The sequence below is a fragment of the Nelumbo nucifera genome, chromosome 1, assembly GCF_055504915.1.
Source record: "Nelumbo nucifera cultivar China Antique chromosome 1, China Antique-T2T, whole genome shotgun sequence".
Taxonomy (NCBI): domain Eukaryota; kingdom Viridiplantae; phylum Streptophyta; class Magnoliopsida; order Proteales; family Nelumbonaceae; genus Nelumbo; species Nelumbo nucifera.
Window position 1 is genome coordinate 18,002,068 of NC_142649.1, and position 21,521 is coordinate 18,023,588.

Genomic DNA, 21,521 nt, shown 5'->3' on the forward strand with positions numbered 1-21,521 from the left:
CCTTATGTCACCGGGCCAAACAAAAGTTTAAGATATTGGGTGTGCCAAAAGTTAATATAATCATGCTTCTCTTTTATGAATTCTATATAGAATTATCAATTGTCGATCCATGAATTTCGACGCATTTCAACTCAAAAGTATTGTTCAATGTGAAACAACATATTCGGATTTCTCCATGCTAATTTCACACCATCATCACTCCACTTTAATGATCATTTTATTTTCACCAATGTAATGAGTAATGACCAAGTGTGAGACTTGCAGTCAGGTTTCCGATGTAATGAGTAATGACCATTTTATTTTCATCATCATCACTCCACACCATCGTCAGTCAGGTTTCTCTAATTCTTTCTTGGCTACTGAAGTGAAAATTATTGGAATCCATTCCAATACCACCTAAATTGTCTTCTACGTGCTATGTCTTTGACAATGCCAATGAATCAATGGCAAGTTTATTTGTCTGTTTCTCTTTTAGTTTTAGCACCATAAAAATCTATCTGTGCATACTCCATACATCTAGAACATTGTCGGTCCAGATGGAGATGGTACCCTCATTTTTATATCAATAAATTTAAAATAAAAGGGTAAATTTTGTCATAAAAAAATCAATAAATATTCTAAGGTTATTGGCGCTTTTTAATGTATATATGTATGTATGCATGTATGTATGTGTGTATGTATGTAATTAGGTTTGGCTTGAATTGAGATATGGTCATATGATGGGTTTGGGCTACCTAAGGGCTAGGTCTGAGCCTAGCCCCCAAAAAATTAAAGAAGCTGTACTTTTGGGCCTAGGCCTATCCCAATGATTGAAAATCCCAGCCCAATTCATGTAAAATTATGGGTTGGGTTGTCTAAGCTCAGGTTGGGCTTGCCCAAGTTGCACCCCTATTTGGAATCAGAATCAAAATATCTACTGTTTGGTTGGTTATAATTGAAATATGATTCTCATTCCTAATGGAATGGCATTCTCCACTTGAGAGAATGATCATTTCCTCCCCTTCTTTGTGAATGAGAACCCCGTTGGGGTCAATTCTGATTCCAATTTACGTCTAAGCCAAATAGGTGGAGGAATAGATTATTCCAATTTCAACTGTGAGCCAAACAGAGCCTTAGAAGATTTGACGGTCAAACCCTTCAACCTGTGATCTAGTGTGATAAAAACAGTTGTCCAAGCCTGACAATATTGCTTCTATTGAAATCAAAATAGGGTACAAGTAGTACCCAATTATCTGAATTCAAATTTGAATTTGATCCGAATTTGATCCATCAATAATTGGGCCAAATATGGATTCCACCTTATTCGATCAAATACAATCCAATTCAATTCGATTAAAATATATATGCTTATATGTACTTAAAATTTATATTGTAACTTTTAGTAAAGTTGGTTTGGATGTTGTATTTTCATTACATTGTCATAGGTTCTAGTTTAAATAATTTTTAATTCATTTTGTTCATAAAATATAATGTTAAAATCATTTTTAAACTATTTTAATAATAAAATATAATAGAATCCGACTCAAATTCTAATGCAAACAAATCAAATTTGGATTTATCTATATATCGATTCGTGCAGCACTAAATCAAAGGTTTATAAAACCAGACCGGACAGGGGAACCATTCTGGGGTCTGGTTCCCAGGTCGAATGGTCCAATCGTTCAGTCCGAACGGATGGCTCGATCTGATAGAAAAAAATAAAAACGGCCAAAACTGTTGTTCAGGTTGATGGTTTGACCACCTGATTCAACGGTTCACTAAATAAATCAACAGTTTTTTTACAAAAAAACGATTTTGGGGTAAAACAGAAACTGATTCTCAGTTTTTCCGATCAGACAGTCCGATTCGATTTTAAAAACCATGATCAAAATAGTTCTCTCTCTCTCTCTAATACCAGAAGTTTATTTCTCGTGGAATCACAGTTTGACATGATCAGTTACTTACTCTGGTTCTCTGACTGCACATTCACAAGAAGCATATACCTTTTGCTTAACGCTTCCTAATCTCATTGGCCCGTATTTTCCTGCCCGGTTTGAAGTTTGAACTAGGATACAGGAAGGACTTGTAACGTACTAACGTTAACGCTAAATTGAACTAGGACTAATTCAAAGGGTAGACTAAGCCCACCTGATTTTTCTCGTGATTTGGTTGTCAAACCACAAACCCAATTTCCAACTTCAGGCTAGATCCAGTCCATTCCAATTGGGCCTATTTAATTCTCTATTAACTCCTACTTACTAACAAATCCAATAAACCATGACCTTGAAAATATCTGCAGTTAGCCTCCTTGGATATCTAAGAGGACTTTTGTGAGGTTTTGGAATGAAAGGTGAGAATAGAATCTTCGTACAGCATACAAAATGGTTCCTTTGAAGCTTCAAAACCCCCCCTTAATGAAAGAGTGCTTTAATTAGGTCTAATGGGTACCTGAATTGGCCAATACAAACCCAGATGATCTTCTTAAAGTCTCCTATAATAAAAGGAAAGCTCCAACTGGCCAATCCATCTATATTAATTATTATTCTACAGGTAGGCTCCTAAGTGTTAGGTAGGTACGTAAATGGTTCCTTCTCAAAGAAGAGCTCTATAAGTCTTTGTTTGTTGAGTTTCTGATGGATGATGGATGGCATCTAATTAATATCTCTGAAGAAGTGAATAAGTACTACTATTTGTGCCCGTGGATGGTCCCATAATCCAGTACCCCAATTACCTCCCAAACTTTGCTTCAAATGGGTTCATATTTGATTATTCTTTTGTTGACATACTGAGATAAAAATATTACAAATCAAGGGTTCTTATTAATTAAAGATTACAATCAAGTGGTGGGTCGTCGAGATTTTTTGGTAAGGGTTTCAGGGTTGTTTTTTTAGCAGTTAGGGATTGTAGGTATTATTAACCTAATGCATGAGGATTCATGCCTTAGAACTCTCCTTGTATTTATCCTTAGGGTAAAATATTAAAGCCTCCACCGTAGAATTGAAAAAACCTGCTGTTACTTCCCTTTTATTTTTGTTTTAGACGAAAAATATTGGTCAAATGTATTAGTATTTTGAATATAATACCCATTTTACCCTTATATTTATCAATTCATATGGAAATTTATTAAAATATTCTCAAAAGAATCTTTCACTTTCAATGAAAAAATTATCAAGATTGAAAAGAATAAAATAATTTTACTTCATAAAAATGTTAGATCTAGTAAAGTCTAAAAGAACAAATTTGACATTTTAAATTATATTGAAAGATGACTTAATAAATTGTAAGGATAATTTCATAACTTTGAAGTCTCCGTTACTGCGATAAAGATGGAAGAGCACCAACTACAGATTTCTGTGAAACTACGCAGGGGAGATCTTTGTTAAAGTGAAACCTTGGGGGAAATTATTATGATTATCAAAACCTTTGAGATAACTATGGTTTTGAAAATCGGATCAGACCAGTTGACCCGAAAATCGATCAGACAATCAGTTCTGTTTCACCTTAAAACCGCTCACAGGCCAAAAACCATTAATTTGATCAGTGACCCACTGACCCAGGTAATTGATCCGTCGACCTGGAAAACAGTTTATGATGTTTCTATTTTAGTTATTTTTTATTTTTTAAATCAAAATGAACCATCTGTTCGAACAAGACAGTCGGACCATTCAACCCGGAACCGGTCTCCAAAACGGTTCCGTGTCCGGTCCGGTTTTTAAATCTTTGAGAGTTGAAATAACCCTTCTCTCTTCTCTCCACAACTGATGAAATCAAATCAAATTTTGAATTCAAACATACGTACCTGTTTAAGGTTACCTAAGGATCCATCCCATTTATTTGGCAGTTTGAGATGGTGAGCTATAAGTAATCAAAGAGGGTGGTTATTTAATTGGGAATCAGAAATGAAAGTTGTTTGGCATACAGTTCATCCAATAAAAAAATAAATAAATAGAGTAGGACCCAGTAGGGGGTATATTTTCTTATCTAACACTGCCAAACTCCTTGAATTTGCAAAAATTCCAATCTAACGACTGATAATAGGGGAAGAGAATGAAGGAGAAAACTCAGTATGGGGACCTGAAGGCTAAATAGATGGTGAGGGCCGTGAGGCAACCAACCCATCAAACCCTAGAAAGTGACTTTTTTTCAGTTCACCTGAAGAGCATTAAGAAATTAAGAAACCTGGAAACAACAAAATTTGGAGAAAATAAAAAGCTCGGTCAAGCCAAAGCTCACCCATATGCATGCAAATATCATATTCTTGTATAGCGTGTATTGAAGCAGCCGAGCGTTTGGTGTGTTAGCTCATCTCCCTCCTCAAATTTCTCACATCTTCTGCACCCCTTCAACCCTCCCCTTCTCTGGAACTGTCTCCCACAATGGCATTACCAGTGAAGGCACCGGTCTCCGGTGACCGGAAAGCCCCATACAGAATAGAAACCAAGAATCTTTCTTACAAGTTATGTCGGAAAATTGATGAATACGACTGGTTGTGCTGCGGCCATGGGAGCTCCAGGAGTGCTACTAAATACATTCTGAAGAATGTAGATTGCGTGGCCAAGGCTGGGGAGATCACTGCTATTGCTGGACCTAGTGGAGCTGGAAAGACCACACTGTTAGAAATTCTTGCAGGGATGATTCCACCAGGTAGAATTTCCGGTCAGGTTCTTGTCAATGATCAGCCCATGGGTGCTGCACATTTTCGGAAAGTGTCGGGCTACGTCACCCAGCACGATGCACTCTTCCCGCTGCTAACAGTCGAAGAAACACTCATGTACAGCGCCCGTCTGAGGGGATGTGGTGGGCGTAGTGTGGCTGCAGCGAGAGTGAAAGAACTCCTGAAAGAACTGGGGTTGGATCATGTGAAGGATTCGAGGATTGGCGGAGATTCAGCTCGTGGGATCTCAGGCGGTGAGAAGCGCAAGGTCTCCATTGGAGTTGATTTAGTCCATGACCCATCTGTTCTTTTGGTCGATGAGCCAACGTCAGGTCTGGATTCTGCATCAGCTCTCCATGTCGTCACGCTGCTGAAAACTATGGTGGTTAACCAAGGTAAGACAATTGTGTTGACCATCCATCAACCTGGTTTCCGCCTTCTCGAGCTGTTCAATCAAGTTGTTTTGCTATCAAATGGAACTGTTCTTCACCATGGATCAATGGATTTCCTCGAGAAGCGGCTTAAGGATGCTGGCCACTACATTCCGTGCCATGTCAATGTGCTTGAGTTCGCCATTGGTGTTACAGAGACTCTGGGTATACAAACCTCGTCGGCTCTTGAAGGCCAATTGTTGATTGAGGATAAAGCTGCTGAAAATCATCAGGAAGAAGACGAGCAACAAAAAAAGCGGTTGACGACAACTTCGGCATCTGATTTTATCGAAGAAAAGCATATTTTCTACCCAAATTCTCGATTTCGAGAGGTCTTAATTCTAAGCCAGAGATTCTGCAGCAACATATTCAGAACCAAGCAACTTTTTGCGGCCCGAATGATCCAAGCCTTAGTCGCCGGAGTTGTGCTGGGAACCATTTTCATGAATGTCAACAATGACACCACCCGGGTCAGGTTGCAGACGCGACTCGGGTTCTTCGCTTTCAGTCTCACTTTCTTGCTCTCTTCAACAACAGAAGGGCTACCGATTTTCTTACAGGAGAGAAGAATTTTGATGAGAGAGACCTCCAGAGGAGCTTACAGAGTCTCGTCCTACGTAACGGCCAACACCCTGGTATTCCTCCCCTTCCTTCTACTGTTTGCTCTTCTCTACAGCGTTCCAGTATATTGGCTAGTGGGTTTGAGAAGAGAAATCGATGGGTTTCTATACTTCTGTTTGGTGGTTTGGGTGGTGGTGTTGATGTCGAATTCATTTGTGGCATGTTTCAGTGCTCTCGTGCCAAATTTCATCATGGGGAACTCGTTGATTGCTGGGTTCATGGGTTCATTCTTCCTCTTCTCTGGGTATTTTATATCCAAGAACAGCATACCCAAGTACTGGATCTTCATGCACTACTTGAGTTTCTTCAAGTACCCATTCGAGTGCTTTATGATAAATGAATATGGGGGAGAAAAGGGAAGGAGAAGGTGTTTGCAGAGTGAGGGAGGAGTCTGCATTTTTTATGGGGATGGTTTCTTGAGACAGCAAGAGTTGAAAGACTTGGAGAAATGGAACAATTTAGGGGTGATGTTTGGATTCATCGTTGGGTACAGAGTGCTTTGTTATTTGATTATGTGGTACAGATGTTACCGGACCAGAAATTAGAGTTTCTCTCTCATCCATTAATTAAATGTAAAAAGATGTTGAGGGCTTTATCTGTCCAATAGTTGATAATTACAGCTATTTAGAATTTTTTTTTTTGTACTACCAAGATTTCTTGCATAAATATTGCAATTATATATTGTATTGGATGTAATCTCCTTCTATTGTCTGTTTTAACATGAGAGGCATTTCTTTTAATCTCATAGATTAGAAATTGTCTATTAAGGGTTGTACTTTTGAAGGTCAGGTTTTATGTTTCATTTATCTATCATCAATAAAACCTTTTCTTTTCTCCAAAAAAAAAAAAAGTCTATTAAGGGTTCAATGACTTCAATCTCAAGCCAATGTGCAGATGACCCGGCTGTAGTTGCATGAAGAGTCCAGATGAACTGCACATCATGGCTGTGTTAGTGGCTGTTTAACTGATAATAGTGCATATAAATGTCCCACAACCACTCCAATCTCTCATTTCACTTGATGGCTTGTTTACATGGGGTGTTTAATTTAGTATTAGTTAAACAGCCTCTAATACAGCCATCAAATGCAGCTAATTTGGACTCGTCCCAAGGTGATTTTGGTAATTTTAATGGCAAATTAATCATATCTCCGTTAAGGGTTCAGCCAAATACACCCCTCAATTTTACCTAATAACTTATACTCTTTTGATAACCGAACAAGATTACAAGATGTTTCGACAAAAAAGTAAAAAAGAAAAAGAACGTAGAATTTGCAATATTAGTACAAATATGAAAGTTCAAATTCTGGTTAATTCATTTTTCCTTAAGGTTTTACTAGCCTTTAATTTATTAAAGGTCGTATATATACGATTACAAAAGTGCCCTTATAGGGCTGAAAGAAATAAAGCCAAATAATAAATATGTACAATATGTTACAATATACAACAAGGGTTATCCTAATAGGACATATCTTCACATTCCCCCTTAAATTAATAATGCATATATGGATATTTGGAGCGAGCATGGGTCAGTTCGGTTTGGTTCTATGGTAGAACCTGAAATTTACCTTGTAGGGTTCAGTTCCAAGTTTTTAGAACTAGAACCTATCCTGTGAAGGTCGGTTCTAACTTTATTGGCGGTTTTGAGGTTGGTTCCAGGGTCTATTCATGGAATCTATTCTTTCATTACCTTCATACCTTCAAAAATAATGAAAGATGTCCTTTAAAAACTTGATTTTCAATAATGACAATATATAGTATAAAACTTATATTATCTTTATTGATTAAATCGAGTAATTTAATATGTGGATTTTTATAATATATTAATATATAGTTTAAAATTCATCATTGTAATTTAAATTTTGTAAATATTATATTTTACATTATTTATTATGCACATTCAAATATTAAAATAAACACAAATGATCAAATCACTTAAGTAATTCAATGGTAAAGTGAGACCATGACTTTTGCAACCATGAGTAATTGGGTTCAAACCTTCACATCCTTAAAAATATTTTGAGATTTATTTCAAGGTAAATCCGATTCCAAGGCCAGTTCATTGGGTCGGTTCGAGTAGGATAAACCCATAGACCCTAGAACCGTTGGTGGGGTCAGTCTCAAGAATTTGGAACCAGTGACCCCATTAGGAGACAAAGAACATCGTTTTGCTTGAATAAACAAACAAATAAGAAACGGTTCAGTCTTCAGATCAGTAATCGGGTCAAGCAGGAAGCTTCCCTTCACGAACCATCCTATTCCTATACGATAGAAGGGGATAGCGTGGTCAATCCAGACCGTACATATACTAAATAGGTCACATGTCCAATCCTAAGCTTGATATTAGAGATATACCCGAATGGTTGATTATTCCATCTCAATCCCTAAAATAAATAATAATTTTAGGGAAGTGTATAACATTTATGATGTTGAATCAATCAAAAGATTCAAAGAACAGCAAGGGTGCTTAATATTTTTCTTCACCTTCTTTCTTCTGTAACTTAGCTGTTAATCTTCTTTATTGGGTCTGCTTCTCTCTGTCTCTGTGCAAGTATTCCAGTATTGATTCCTGTAATAGAAAGTATTTAGTTTGCTTATGGAATAATTAACTGAGTTTCGTTTTGCATCTTTTTCATGTAGGGGCTAGACCTATCCTCCATCTTAAATGCACAAACTTTGCCTCTACCACTTCAAGGCAATATTAAATCCTTAATATGTTAATTCTCATAGTTTATATGGATCTCATTATCACATCAGAAAAACAATGTTTTAATCATCTGATGTTCCACAACCACAAGCAGGTAATTTTCTGTTAGTTAATCGGAAGTGGAGTGATGGTGATAAATTGACTCTGCAACTTCCCATTGGCTTAAGAACAGAGGCCATAAAAGGTAGCACACTGGAGATTCTTTGTGTCCATATTTCTTCTTTACTGGTGTATGTATCGTACTTTCTTGCTGTAGATTTATATTAACTGCCATTTTTCATTTATTTAGATGCAAGGCTAGGAGAAGATGAAGGTGTATGGTTTGTATTTGAATACAACTTACATTCCTTTTTCTATCTATGAAATTCAGATGACCGACCTGAGTATGCTTCTATTCAGGCAATTCGTTTTGGCCCCTACCTTCTCTCTGGCCTTACCATGGTGACTGGGACATCAAAACAGGAACATAAAGTTCTCTCTCCGGCTGGATAACTGCAATTCCAGCCACATACATTCCCAGTTGATCTCTCTTTCCCAGGAAGCCGATGATACCACCTTTGTCTTCACAAATTCCAATCATTCAATTACAATGGAGAATTTGCCAGAGTCTAGCACGGATTCTACTGTTCATGCCACCTTCAGACTTTTACCCCAAGACATGAATTCCTCTGATTTCTCATCACCAATGGATGTTGTTGGCAAGTCAGTCATGGTAGAACCATTTAGCTGCTGCAAGGCAAGTCAGCCATGCGCATGATAGCAAAATCCAATTTTTGTTTTTCAGGAAATCTCGTGCAAAGAGAAGACAAAGCTTGAGCCATGCGCATGATAACATGCGCCATGCGCCCATATCCCACCCGACGAGTACTCCTGGTGAAAATACGGCCAAAAACCGATCAAAGGTTCCCCCTACCCACGGTAATATTTTAAATCCACTTGCCGTCGGCTTTCGATCTGGATTCTCGAGGCAAAGATCGTATCAAATCTAAAGTTTCTCTATTTTCATTTCATTTTAGAGGGTATTACAAGTGTAGTAGCTTGAGGGGGGATGCCCGGCGAGAAAGCACGTTGAGCGGGCCGTAGATGACCCGACGATGCTGATCGTCACATACGAGGGTGAGCACCGCCACTCACAGCCTCCTCCGCCGGATTCGGTCACCGGAGGCTTGATCGAGTCGTCGTGAGAAACAAGAAGCAAAGTCAAAAGTTAGACTGTTAAAACGTACACTTTTAGGCTTTTTATTAATCAGAATTTATTTCTAGAATTTCTTAATCAGATTTCTTTTGTTTTTTTTTTTTTGGTTCTTTTCTCATCTGACCTTAGTTTTTTTGTTTGCAGCATATTTAATTATGTGTAGTAGAGGTGGCTTATTCTACAAAACTTGTTGGTTCATGTTTGATGACTTTGTTTGTAAGATGGTTCCATTATGATACATATAAAATTTATATTTTTTTTGGGAATTATATGTTTAATAAGATCTTTTCTGTACTCGTGCATATAAAATTTATATTTCTTATCTTTATTATATAATATATATTTTTCATAAATTAATTGGTTCATTACATTAGAAATCCCGATTCGGATCCCACAACTACAATTTCTATTGTTCTTTTTTTATTCTCCCACTTAATCGGCATTACTCGCCCGTGACCCTCGCTAGTATTTATTAATTTAGTATTTTATTTAAATAATAATTATTTTAAAAAATAAATATGTTTTTATTTTTAATATATAATTTTTTTATTTTATATATAATTGTAAAATAAAACAAATAAATCATTTAAGGTAGATAAAAAATTATACTTAATTTTTAATTTTTTATTAATTTTTTTGAAAAAATTAAATCTTAAATTATTTATTTTAATTTTCATTATATTATTTTTTTAATTTGTATTAAAAATAAAAAACAATCCAACAATATTCAATATACAATTTTGTCAAACTAAACACACATACACTTTTATTTCGTGTATATCAAACCGTATCCACTGATATGGTGCGATACGACCCAATTCGAAATAGCGTATCTAATATTCATTATCCTGGATACGGATACGATACGCGATACGCACCGTATCGGAAGTATGTATCGATACCTTAATACTTGCTTAACAGTGCCCTGTGCCCGATGTCTTGTCCTTGCATATAAAACCAAAACCCTCGAACACACTTCTCTCCCTTATGCTCTCTCTCAACTAGGGTTTTTGCAGAGAAGCAAGCATGGCGTTGTCCTTCCTGGGTCGAAGTCCAACTTTGATCAACAAACCGATCCTAGCTTCGATTTTCTCCCGCACTTTCGCGTCAACATCTATCTCTGTTCCTCGTCTTACTCTCATTTCTTCGTCTCCTCTTCTCCGCCTCCGGCCTCTCGTTGCCCTTGCAGAGTTCCGCCGGTTCCCGTCGCCGGTCGGCTTGAGATGCTTCGCAACGCGACCGACTTCTTCATCCTTGAACGATCCGAACCCAAACTGGTCAAATCGTCCACCGAAGGAGACCATACTGCTCGATGGTTGTGATTTCGAGCATTGGCTCGTTGTCATGGAGAAACCTGAAGGGGAGCCGACGAGAGATGAAATCATCGATAGTTACATCAAGACCCTCGCTATGGTCGTAGGGAGGTTAGTTCTTTTATGCCTTTTTCTCGTATCCATATTTTCAAGAGTTCTAGTGACAAAATGGCAGAAATGGTTTGATAGAGGCTTCAATTAAAGTTCGTTTGCGGTATTATGGCTATTAAAACAATTTGTTGCATTCTTACTGCGAAAAATAATTCTTGCATCTCTACATTGTTATAGCATTAAGAAATTTTCACTTCAACTGAAATTAGCTTCAAAGATTTACAGTATTTGTCTTCTTTGGTTCGGTTTTCGTTGATGGGTGCCCTAAACTGCTAATTCGCAGTGCTTATTTGTATAATTTGATTTTGAATTGCAAACTCCTGTCGGAAGAAGCTTAGTTCTTATGTTTTACTACTACGTGTGCATGATGCGTGTTGATATGATATCTATTAATTTATTCTCCCTCGAGTGTTCTGCCTACTTAAGAGGGTCAGTTCGCTCTCTTGCAATGTGACTATAGATTGTTACTTTATCTTTTCACGTTCTGGTTGACGAGGAAAGTTGGTAGTTGCTATCCTCTGCCTGTCCACAATTTCCTCATTCTTATGGTGTTCTAATGATCCCTCTTAATGGAATAGTGGGGTGTTAAAATAAACGATAATTTTAGATAGATTTTGAAAGTACGCTTTATGTTGAATGTTTGGATGAGTTGAAGCTTGGTAGCACAATCCTCCAATTGCCATAGAACTTAAAAGAGAACTTCTTTGTAGACAGGATTAGATAGATGGCAGAGGAGATGGCTGTTATTATTATTATTATTTTTTGGTTCTCAGTTTGTTTCTTTGTCAGAACTTTGTCCTTCCTTTTTTCTTTCTTGTTTGGTGATCTTGTAAAGTTCAGTTCCGACTGTAATTTTCTTATGTATGTGTATTAGCAGAAGCATTTAGAATCCCTTCAAGTTAGACTGTGCTTTGAGCTTATCATATTAAAACTAGGTTTGTAGCAGAAAATGGTTTGCTGATTAGTTTTCCCTTGTATTTACAGTGAGGAAGGAGCAAGGATGAAAATTTATTCAGTGTCAACTAGACACTATTACGCATTTGGAGCCCTTGTGTCTGAGGAGCTATCATACAAAATCAAGGGTATGCTCTTGCGTAACAGTTTAAATGTTCATTGTTTGATTTATTTCTGTTGAAATTGTAATATGATACTAAGCATTTTCCTTGAAAAATTATGCAGAGCTGCCAAGGGTACGGTGGGTTCTTCCTGATTCTTACTTGGATGTTAAAAACAAAGACTATGGAGGTATGGTGTACTGTTTTGTCTTTCATGTTTAATTTTCTCCTGTTTTGAGTTTGGAAGTATGTCAGTTTCTAGAAGACATGTTCTTGAAAACAGAAACTAGGTACTTTATGCATTTTATGCATGCATTTGTGAAGTATTGCATATTCTCACCCATATTAGTACATGTTTGTACTTTTGATCCTTGTATATTTATCTATGGATGCTCTTTGAACATTTGAACCCAAAATCTGAACAGAGACATAAAGGTAGTGAAAGTCGATTACCATTGTGTTTGAATCTTCTAGGAAACAGACAGATTTTCTAAACCCATAGCTTTTGTTATTGCCTTTTTCTGGCCTTCCCGATAATTGGATTCTACCAATAATAAGTCAACGGTAAAATTAAAAGTGTATCACTCTGGTTCCTTGCTGTTCACAATTTTTCTAACTTAATTTTCTGCAACTGTGAGCTGGATAGTATTAGGGGTTTGCTATTTGGGATTAAGATACTGTTGATTATTTCTTATTCAGTATTTGTATTTTATAATTGGCAGGGGAACCTTTTATTAATGGGCAAGCTGTTCCATATGACCCCAAATACCATGAGGAATGGGTAAGAAATAATGCACGGGCAAATGAGAGATCTAGGCGCAACGACAGGCCCCGTAACTTTGATCGGTCAAGGAACTTTGAGAGAAGAAGAGAAAATATGCAGAACCGTGATTTCCAAGCAAGAGAAATGCCACCGATGCCTAACCGTGATGCTCAAAACCCCATGCCAAATATGGGAGGTATGCCACCTAACCGTGAAGCTCAGAACCCCATGCCTAATATGGGAGGAATGCCACCGGTGCAGAACACCATGCCAAATATGGGAGGTATGCCCCCAAATGCAGGATACTCCAATGTGCCCAACAACATGGGAAGCATGCCACCCAGAGACTTTCACAACAGGGAGGGACCTAACAGAGGAAGGATGCCTTACCAGAGTGGGGAAATGCCTAATGGTGCCATGCCAAACAGAGATTTTCAGAACAGCTATGCACCAAACAGGGACATGGGAGGTATGCAAGGTGGAAACCCTTACCAAGTGAGAGATATGCCTGGTAGAGACTTTCCTCCAACGCCCAACAGAGACTACCAGTAGACGAAGTCTGTAGATAACTGAGGATGAGGTTGTAGAAAACTTGTGGTGGAGAGGAGAGGAGGATCTTGTTCTTGGACATTGTGATTTGTGAAGTTTCTGGGACCATGCAGAAAGGAAAAGGCCTATGGATCTAATTGAATGGTACTATATTGGATATCATGCCTGTGTATAGTATATAGAACAATCAGTTGTGTGCATGAACTGAGAACACGAAGTTATGATTTTTTTATGGCTTTGTAGATTTACCGGTACTATTTGATATCATATCCATATCAACCGGAAACGTTGAATTCTGGTAGTGGTTTCAGTTAAGGATCTAATGTACTTGCCCACACACTTAACTCTTTCTACGTCATACCTGAGTTTAATTTAACTTCATTTCAGGGCATTATTGTTCTATTTCTGCTTTTCTTTGGTCAGGGATGCATTATTTTTGTGATTTTATGATATTTGGAGGTGTTTGCCAGTGTACTTAAACCCTAATTTTATTTTTGAAATTAGAAAGTACTGTGATATAGCGAACACACCCCTTGATCTACTTTGCAGTTTGCAATGGTTGGCATGTACATACAATGGTTATCATCACTCTTGTTAGTTTAAGCATCAATGAAGGTTTCATTCATCATCCTTTGTTAAACGAAACATTCTATTATTTGATACCGTCCTCCATCGGTTGTGTTTGTAGGATGCATGTCTATTTGCCACTTGACTGTTAAAATACAACAGACCAGCTACTTTCATTGAATTTGACAAGAGTATCTGCCTCCACGCTATCTTCCATACTCTTCGGTGATGCCTGGACAGTTTCATTGATTCTGACAACAGTATCTCTAATGTCCTTCAATGCATGGAGAGCGACTCTCATGTTAATGCGCAGCTGTGGTGAATCGATGGCACAGGATAATGCAACATCCAGCATTGATTCCAAACTTTTTTGTTGAATTGTGGGGCTTATGTGGTATCCTGCAGGACAAAAGTAATCCATTTGGTGTAGCAGCTCTGGGTCCAAAATTTCTCTAATGTTGCCAGGGATGGCTGATTGTACCCATTTGGCTAAGCTTAACTCTCCCATAAACATCTCATGGGTTGGGCTCTTCCCGGTGAAGAGCTCCAGTAATACGACTCCAAAGCTGTAAACATCTCCTCTGGTTGATGCTTTTCCACCTAGACCATATTCTGCATTCAAGTACTCAGTCAGCCAAACATGACAGCAGTTGTCTGTTTTACTCTAGCTGTGGGTGTGTGGTACTGTGGTTGTGTGTGAATGAGCTGGAGAAGAGATGTATGAATTTGTAAAGAAACTTGCCCGGTGGTATATATCCTACGGAGCCCTTGAGGCCACACGTAGTGGTGCTAGATGTTTCCTGACTTTCTCTCTCGGCCATCAACCTGGCTAGCCCAAAGTCCCCAACTTTAGCATTCATGTCAACGTCCAAAAGCACATTTCTTGGCTTCAGGTCGCAGTGCACCACTGGAGGTTGGCAGCCATGGTGCAAATAGTCCATGGCGCTTGCGACATCGATGGCCACATTTAACCTCTCCACAAAATTCATCCCTTCTCCACCTTCATGCCTTCTCTTTCCATGAAGCCAATCCCCCAAATTCCCATTCTCCATAAATTCATAGACTAAAGCCTGGAATTCAACATTGTTAAAGTCAATGCTTGAACAGGAAGTGATCAGTTTAACAAGGTTCCTGTGTCTCACATTCCTCAAAACTTTACACTCAGCAAAGAAGCTTTTCAGCGCTCCATTTGTCCCATGGTTAATGACCTTAACCCCAACAACTGTTCCTTGCCTGAGAATTCCTCTGTAGACGGCCCCAAAGCTCCCACTTCCGATCAGATTGGCCTGATCGAAGTTCCCAGTTGCCACGCGCAGTTCATCATAGGAAACCATTTGATACTGTCCTTTAACTGGCGTCTCTGGTGTCTCGGGGGTAGTCATGGTTGTAGTTGTGCTTCTTCTGTAAGAGAGAATTAGCAATAACAAACCCAGGACTAGACACAATGCAATTGAACTTGCAATGGGGATGATGATCCGAGCCACAGATGATCTTCTTCCATGACCTTGACTGTTCTCACACGCAGAAGGAAAACAAAGCTTTGGGTTCCCTTCAAGATGAATGCTGGAGCGATTACGAAAGACCCCATCTGTGGGGACTTCTCCTTTGAGGTTGTTGAAAGACAGGTTCAAGAAGTGAAGGACCTGTAATTGCTTTATATCAGGTGGAATGGGGCCAGAAAGTTGGTTTGATGAGAGGTCTAGAGTGTTTAATCCCCATAGTTGTCCAAGAGTTCTGGGAATTTGGCCTGAAAATGAATTCCTGGCCATGAAAAGATATTCCAAGCTCCTACAGTTCCCAATGGAATCAGGTATGCTTCCAGACAATCGGTTCTCAGAGAGATCGATTGTGACTAAGTTTTCCAATAAGCCAATTTCTTGAGGCAAAGGTCCACTCAGAGAATTTTTTGATAAGTTCAGAAAATAGCTCAAACTGGATATCCTGAAAAAATCCTTGGGAATGCTTCCATTAAGCCTATTGTTGGATAGATCCATTGAGAGCAAGCGCTGATAGTTGCCAAAAGTGGTTGGTATTCTTCCCACCAACTCATTTCCAGACAATTCAAGCTTAGTCAGGTTTCTTAGATCTCCAAGGGAATCCGGGATTTTTCCGGATAGCTTATTTCCAGCCAAACAAAGCACCTGTAATTCCTTCAGTTGACCAATTTCAGTTGGAACTTCACCCGATATCAAATTATGACTCAAATTCAACAAACTCAAATTGCTAAGATAGCGAATTGATGGGGGTATGTTCCCATAGATCCTATTACCTCCCATGTATAGATTTCTGAGAGTGTTCGATAGATTGCCAATGGATTCTGGAATCTTTCCCTCCAGAAGATTTCCTCCAAAAGCGAGGAGTTCAAGACGGGAACTGTTTGACAAAGCTGTAATGAAATTCAAACCATCATCACCGGAGCTCACAAGCCAATTGTACCCTACTTGATACATTTCAATATTACGAAGATTTTGCAAGCCTGGTGGGACTGGTCCATCAAGAAAATTCCAGGATAGCCGAATGGTTTCGATCTTGGTGAGGTTGTGTAATGACCCTGGAATTCGACCTGTAAATTTGTTCATGCAAAAGTTGATGAATAGAAGATTTGGGAGCTTATCACCAATGTCACTTGGAATTTCACCCCACAAATTGTTTGCAGCCAAAGCAAAATGAACCAAGGAGGAAATATTGTACAGAGATGGGGAGACGGTTCCTGTAAGATTGTTGAGTGTGAGGTCCAACATTTTCAGGTTTTGAAGAGTACCCAACTCGTGAGGAATTAATCCAGTAATGAAATTGGTGATTAAGTTCAGAGTGGTAAGTGAGGATAGGTTTCCGATGGATGGAGGAATTGCACCAGAAAGCCGGTTGTGACTCAAGTCCAGGACTTGAAGCTTTGAGAGTTGATCAAGCCTTGCTGGTATTTCTCCTGATAAATGATTTCCCATCAAGTCAAGGACTGTAAGCTCTTTGCACCTGCTTATGTTTGGAGGGATGGGACCTTCTATGAGGTTTGAGCTCATGTTTAGAACCAGCAAACGAGAGAGGCCACCAATTCTATCAGGAAGAGTTCCTGAAAGTTGGTTGTTCTGTAGATGAATGGAAGTAAGAAATGAGAGATTGCCAAGATATGGGGTTATGGTACCAGTCATCCCGAGGCCAGCAAGATCAAGGCCAACTACTCTTTGTCTGGAATTGTTGCAGATGACTCCAGTCCAGTTGCAAGGAGAAGAGTTTTGGTCCCATGAAGATAGAGTGTTCGAAGGGTCTGCTGCTATGGAAGATCTGAACGAGATCAATGCTTCCTTGTCTGTAAGAATATCTGAAGGAGATGAATCTCCAGCAATAGATGGGGCTTGTCTATGTAAAAGAAAAGCTAAGGAAACAGCAAAGGAGAACAATAAAGGAAGACCCATGTCCAGAGAGAGGATTTGTGGAGGTGAAGAGACGATGGATCTTCAACGCCATGAATGAGAAATCATCAGTCATATATGTTATTTGCTTCTGGTTCTATTCAAAACTTTGAACAGTACAGGCTTTGAAATGGGTCACTTTTTTCCTTCATGTAGAAAGAAAAGAAATGAATGGATCGTTTTCAAAGATGTCAGCAGGAAGTCATGTATTGGACGTTCTCCAAGTCTTCGGCCAATCCTTAATTTCGAGAGAGTTCATTATTTCTTCTTCCTCCATGACTCTGCAGACTGCAGTTAGAAAATTGAAGGAAGCCAACAGTTTTTTATTGACTCCATATCATAGACATCGAAGGGAAAGGGCTAATTATCACTAAGCCACCTTGATTACCCAGAAAAGAAAAACTAAAAAGCCAGCTTGAAGCTATAACTAATGTCTTTAGACTGTTATCTGAATTTATCAATAGAAATGTGAAAATGAGAGAGAAAAAATGTGAAAAGAAGAATAAAATGGTTGTAGAGAGACTTAAACAATTAATTTTGGGAGTACAGTTTTTCTCAGCAATCAAGGAATGAACTACCTAATCTAATATATTTCATTTCATTACTTAAAAGTCAGTCCATCTTTGATACATTATTGAGATCGGATCTGCTCCTCACACTGTTATGGATGCATTTCTCGGGAAGACGTACCATCGCCGCTGGCAGAAACAAGCACTTGACCCACCGCCAGCAGCAGCAGTGATTCAATGATTCTCATCCTACCCAGTTCGGCAACAGCAGCCTTATCTAGATTAGATTAGATCATCTTGCTTGTTCTTATCTTATTCTATTGCTCTTATCTTATCTTGTTAGTAGCTTATCAGATTAGGATTAATTTATCTTATCCTTAGCAAGATAGAACTGGAAGTCTCCCTATTCAGCAAGGAGACTCCCTTTGATTAGAACTCTTGTAATCTCTTATTTAAGGAGACCCCATTATTGAATGAGGATATCGAATATTCAGTTTAAGAAGTGAGTTAGGAGAATTGGTGATCTCTTGGACAAATCACCAGAGGCGCCAAGATATATTCATCAAGAGCAAGAAGGAACAAAGGAAAACATGAAGTTTTCCTCGTGGACAGACCCGTGACGAGATCCTATTCCCGGGCCCTCAACACACACCAACCTCACAGGCACATCCCACCATGCATTGGGAACATCTCCCGTATTTATGTGTTATTATTTACGGAAGATGTTCTCAATGCACGGTGAGATGTGCCTGTGAGATCGTTGTGAGGCGCCGCTAGGAGGATATCCCAATTCGAGTACATTATAAAACAGTCCATGCTACCGTCTTTCAATTTTCGCTGATTCACTGACCTCTCACCACCACTATTCAATGAAGTTACTTGCCATTTTGTCCTGGTACCGGCCAGATGATCAAACCATTTGTTTTCAGGTGAATCACACTTATTAGGGGAAGTGCTTCTCCGGTAACATTTTCAAATAAAGCTTTGTTTCTTTTTGATGTAAATATGGACTGTAAATTGGAGTTTTATATCCATAATCAATGTAAAGATAACATCGATAAAAGTGATGTATTATTTACATGGATAATCATGCCATTTCACTTTACAACAGTTAATCATTTAAACCAAATGGGTGTTGAAGTCAATTGATAAATATTTACACCGAAAATAAAGCCAAGTTTTCCATTGACCAGCCCCCCCCCCCCCCCCCGATCAGCCCATGACCATCACCCAAAACTGATAACTTAGGCAATCTACTAGGTGACGTGATTTTACTTTCTTTCTGGTTTTTGCTAAGGTTTATGGGCTGGGCTTTGTCTATGTATCAACAGAATGCATTCAGGCCCGAGCCCAAGCCTAAGCCTGGTCTGATCATCGGGCCTAAGTCTTGAGCCCGAGCCTGACCCTCATATAAAGCCTGAAGCCCAAGCCCGGCCAGTAATTTGAAAATAGAAAATTTTCCTTTTCTTATTCAATAAAAAAGTGTTTTATTTATATTAAAAACCTTCAAAACTCAAAAATAATAGGCATCTCACTATTAATTGAAAAAAAGAGAAGAAGAACAAAGAAAAATATTATATATATATATATATTATTAAATAAAATATATTTATTATTATTTAATATATAGTATAATGTCTGGCTTGGGCTTGGAACGGGCAATTTTGAGAAAGCCTGAGCTCGATTCGAAAAAAAAAAATCGGGCTCGGTGCTTTAGGACCAAGCCCGAGCTCGCAGGCCAAAAATTATGATCAAGCCCGACTTATAACGGGCCAGGCCAAGCTAGACCGTCGGGCTACCCGGCCCATGAACAGTCTATTGGCAACTATTCTTAAATTGACCACATCCATTAGTTTGAGTAGATGGTTGAGTGTTAAATCACAAAGTTACCCCTTATATCTCCATTTAGACAATAACAGTAATAATAATAATAATAATAATAATAATAATAATAATAATAATAATAATAATAATAATAATAATAATAATAATAATAATAATAATAATAATAATAATAATAATAATAAAAGACAAAATTGATGAGAGATTTGGTGAGAGAGTGAGGGAGGGAGAGAAAGAGCTTTGTTCTTGAGATTTCCTCTATTTGTTTTTATTTTTTATTCATTGATATTTTTTGTACCTTTTCAGTCAATGGATATTGAATCAATATTCTTATCTTGGGACAAACTTTTTATGTTTGAAAGCAGACATATTTCCCATTCTCTCTCAAAGAGCCTATGTTTCTGCCACATCATTTGTCGTGATGCCTAAAAAGTAGAGTAACCACATTTCTAATGACTAATAAGTCCAGTAGTAGTTGGCCCTGGTTGTCTTTTATTAGCTCCATTCATGTTGAGCAATATGCAAAAGTGGACTGGAGGCCGGTCAGACTGGTTGATATGTGCATAACCCCCTGGCCAGTTTAGATATACATATACCCCCTAAGTTCAAGGTTTTAAAAATAGGATTAGACATGGAATCGTTTTGGGACCGGTTCCTAGGTTAAATGGTTCAATCATTTGGTTTGAATGGATGATTTGTTTTGATTTAAAAAATAAAAATAAAAAAATAATGCAAATAAAAAAACAGCCGAAACCGTTATTTGGGTTGATGGGTTGATGGTTCGATCGTCCAGATCAGTGGGTCATTGACCAAGTCAACAATTTTTGGCTCAGAATCAATTGCCTGACCAATTCTTGTGTCAACTGGTCCAACCATCCGGTTCGGTCTAGTTTTCAAAACCATGCATAAAACCATTTTGCTAAAAAATTGTCCACCCGGCCAGTCCAACCTGGAAACCGTAGAACCAGTCCCAGTTTTGCATAACTGATTGGGTTTTTTACACGTCATCTTTAGTGCCCTTAAACGCAAAAAGGACAAGAAAATTGTAAAATATTATGAAATTGCCACCGAAAACTCTTCAATATCTAGTTCTCAGTTTACCTATCCCACTGGCATGACCCCAAACACTCTTCAATCACAACTTTTAGTCTCCACGAGGGATCCACCACCTTTCTTAAGCAATTAATAATCTCCTTCGATGATGATAGGCCATTTCCTGAAGTTAAGGGTGATATTGTGAGCTTCAATATCAATGTTAATTTTAGGAGAGGTTCAAACAATCAATAAACCCCAATGGTTTATGCTCTATTGTTTGCATTGCTAGAAATCAAGGGTCGTGAAACCATTGGGGTCGCAAGAAGCATCAAAGTTAATTTTAGTGGTTTCCCATTTTGGGCCCATCCACTGAATAAATTCCCAAGATTTGTTCATTGATTACCCATCCATATTATTAATGTTGTTTTTAATGTCCACAAAAAAAAAAAAATGTAGGGCTTTCACAAACAATATAGGTGGGGGCATAAGCCACCGTCCATTACAACACAGGCTACAACAACCAATGCACACTGCCACAATGCCACCAACCTCAGGTCGCCACTCAACCATCATCGGGTATGTCTCTGTCTCTAATCTATAAGTATATACTTAAAGCATTGGGAAGGTGTACGGATAGAATTTAGAAGTTGGCACGTGGTATGTTGTTGGCTTTATAGGTATTCTCTAAAATTTTGATGTGTGTTTCTCCCTCCCTTATCTCCTTTACCCCTCTCTCACTGTCAATTCTCTCTCTCTCTCTCTCTCTTTCTCTCTCTCTCTCTC

The 21,521-nt window shown here is 38.4% G+C and overlaps 3 protein-coding genes across 3 annotated transcripts; 2 read left to right on the plus strand and 1 right to left on the minus strand.

Annotated features, from left to right (window-relative positions):
- Nucleotides 1-4,074: 4,074 nt before the first annotated feature.
- ABCG10 (ABC-2 type transporter family protein) lies at nt 4,075-6,535 on the plus strand. Its single transcript, XM_010279466.3, has one exon. The coding sequence runs from the start codon at nt 4,356-4,358 to the stop codon at nt 6,228-6,230; it is 1,875 nt and encodes a 624-aa protein (XP_010277768.1). The 5' UTR covers nt 4,075-4,355; the 3' UTR covers nt 6,231-6,535.
- Nucleotides 6,536-10,535: 4,000 nt separating this feature from the next.
- Nucleotides 10,536-13,777, plus strand: LOC104612142 (multiple organellar RNA editing factor 8, chloroplastic/mitochondrial-like). Its single transcript, XM_010279463.3, has 4 exons — nt 10,536-11,008; nt 11,993-12,090; nt 12,188-12,253; nt 12,786-13,777. The coding sequence occupies exons 1-4, from the start codon at nt 10,611-10,613 to the stop codon at nt 13,376-13,378; spliced, it is 1,155 nt and encodes a 384-aa protein (XP_010277765.1). The 5' UTR covers nt 10,536-10,610; the 3' UTR covers nt 13,379-13,777.
- On the minus strand, nt 13,463-18,947 carry LOC104612143 (uncharacterized). Its single transcript, XM_088895729.1, has 2 exons — nt 14,685-18,947; nt 13,463-14,554 (listed from the first exon to the last, which is right to left on the minus strand). The coding sequence occupies exons 1-2, from the start codon at nt 17,353-17,355 to the stop codon at nt 14,091-14,093; spliced, it is 3,135 nt and encodes a 1,044-aa protein (XP_088751855.1). The 5' UTR covers nt 17,356-18,947; the 3' UTR covers nt 13,463-14,090.
- Nucleotides 18,948-21,521: the final 2,574 nt, after the last annotated feature.

Excerpts from the sequence above, each read along its gene's own strand:
- ABCG10 (XM_010279466.3), top strand. The coding sequence starts at position 4,356 with ATGGCATTACCAGTGAAGGCACCGGTCTCCGGTGACCGGAAAGCCCCA.
- LOC104612142 (XM_010279463.3), top strand. The coding sequence starts at position 10,611 with ATGGCGTTGTCCTTCCTGGGTCGAAGTCCAACTTTGATCAACAAACCG. Across the intron at positions 11,009-11,992 it reads CTCGCTATGGTCGTAGGGAG|TGAGGAAGGAGCAAGGATGA; the intron begins GTTAGTTCTTTT and ends TTGTATTTACAG. Across the intron at positions 12,091-12,187 it reads GCTATCATACAAAATCAAGG|AGCTGCCAAGGGTACGGTGG; the intron begins GTATGCTCTTGC and ends AAAATTATGCAG.
- LOC104612143 (XM_088895729.1), bottom strand. The coding sequence starts at position 17,355 with ATGGGTCTTCCTTTATTGTTCTCCTTTGCTGTTTCCTTAGCTTTTCTT. Across the intron at positions 14,555-14,684 it reads CGTAGGATATATACCACCGG|AATATGGTCTAGGTGGAAAA; the intron begins GCAAGTTTCTTT and ends ACTTGAATGCAG.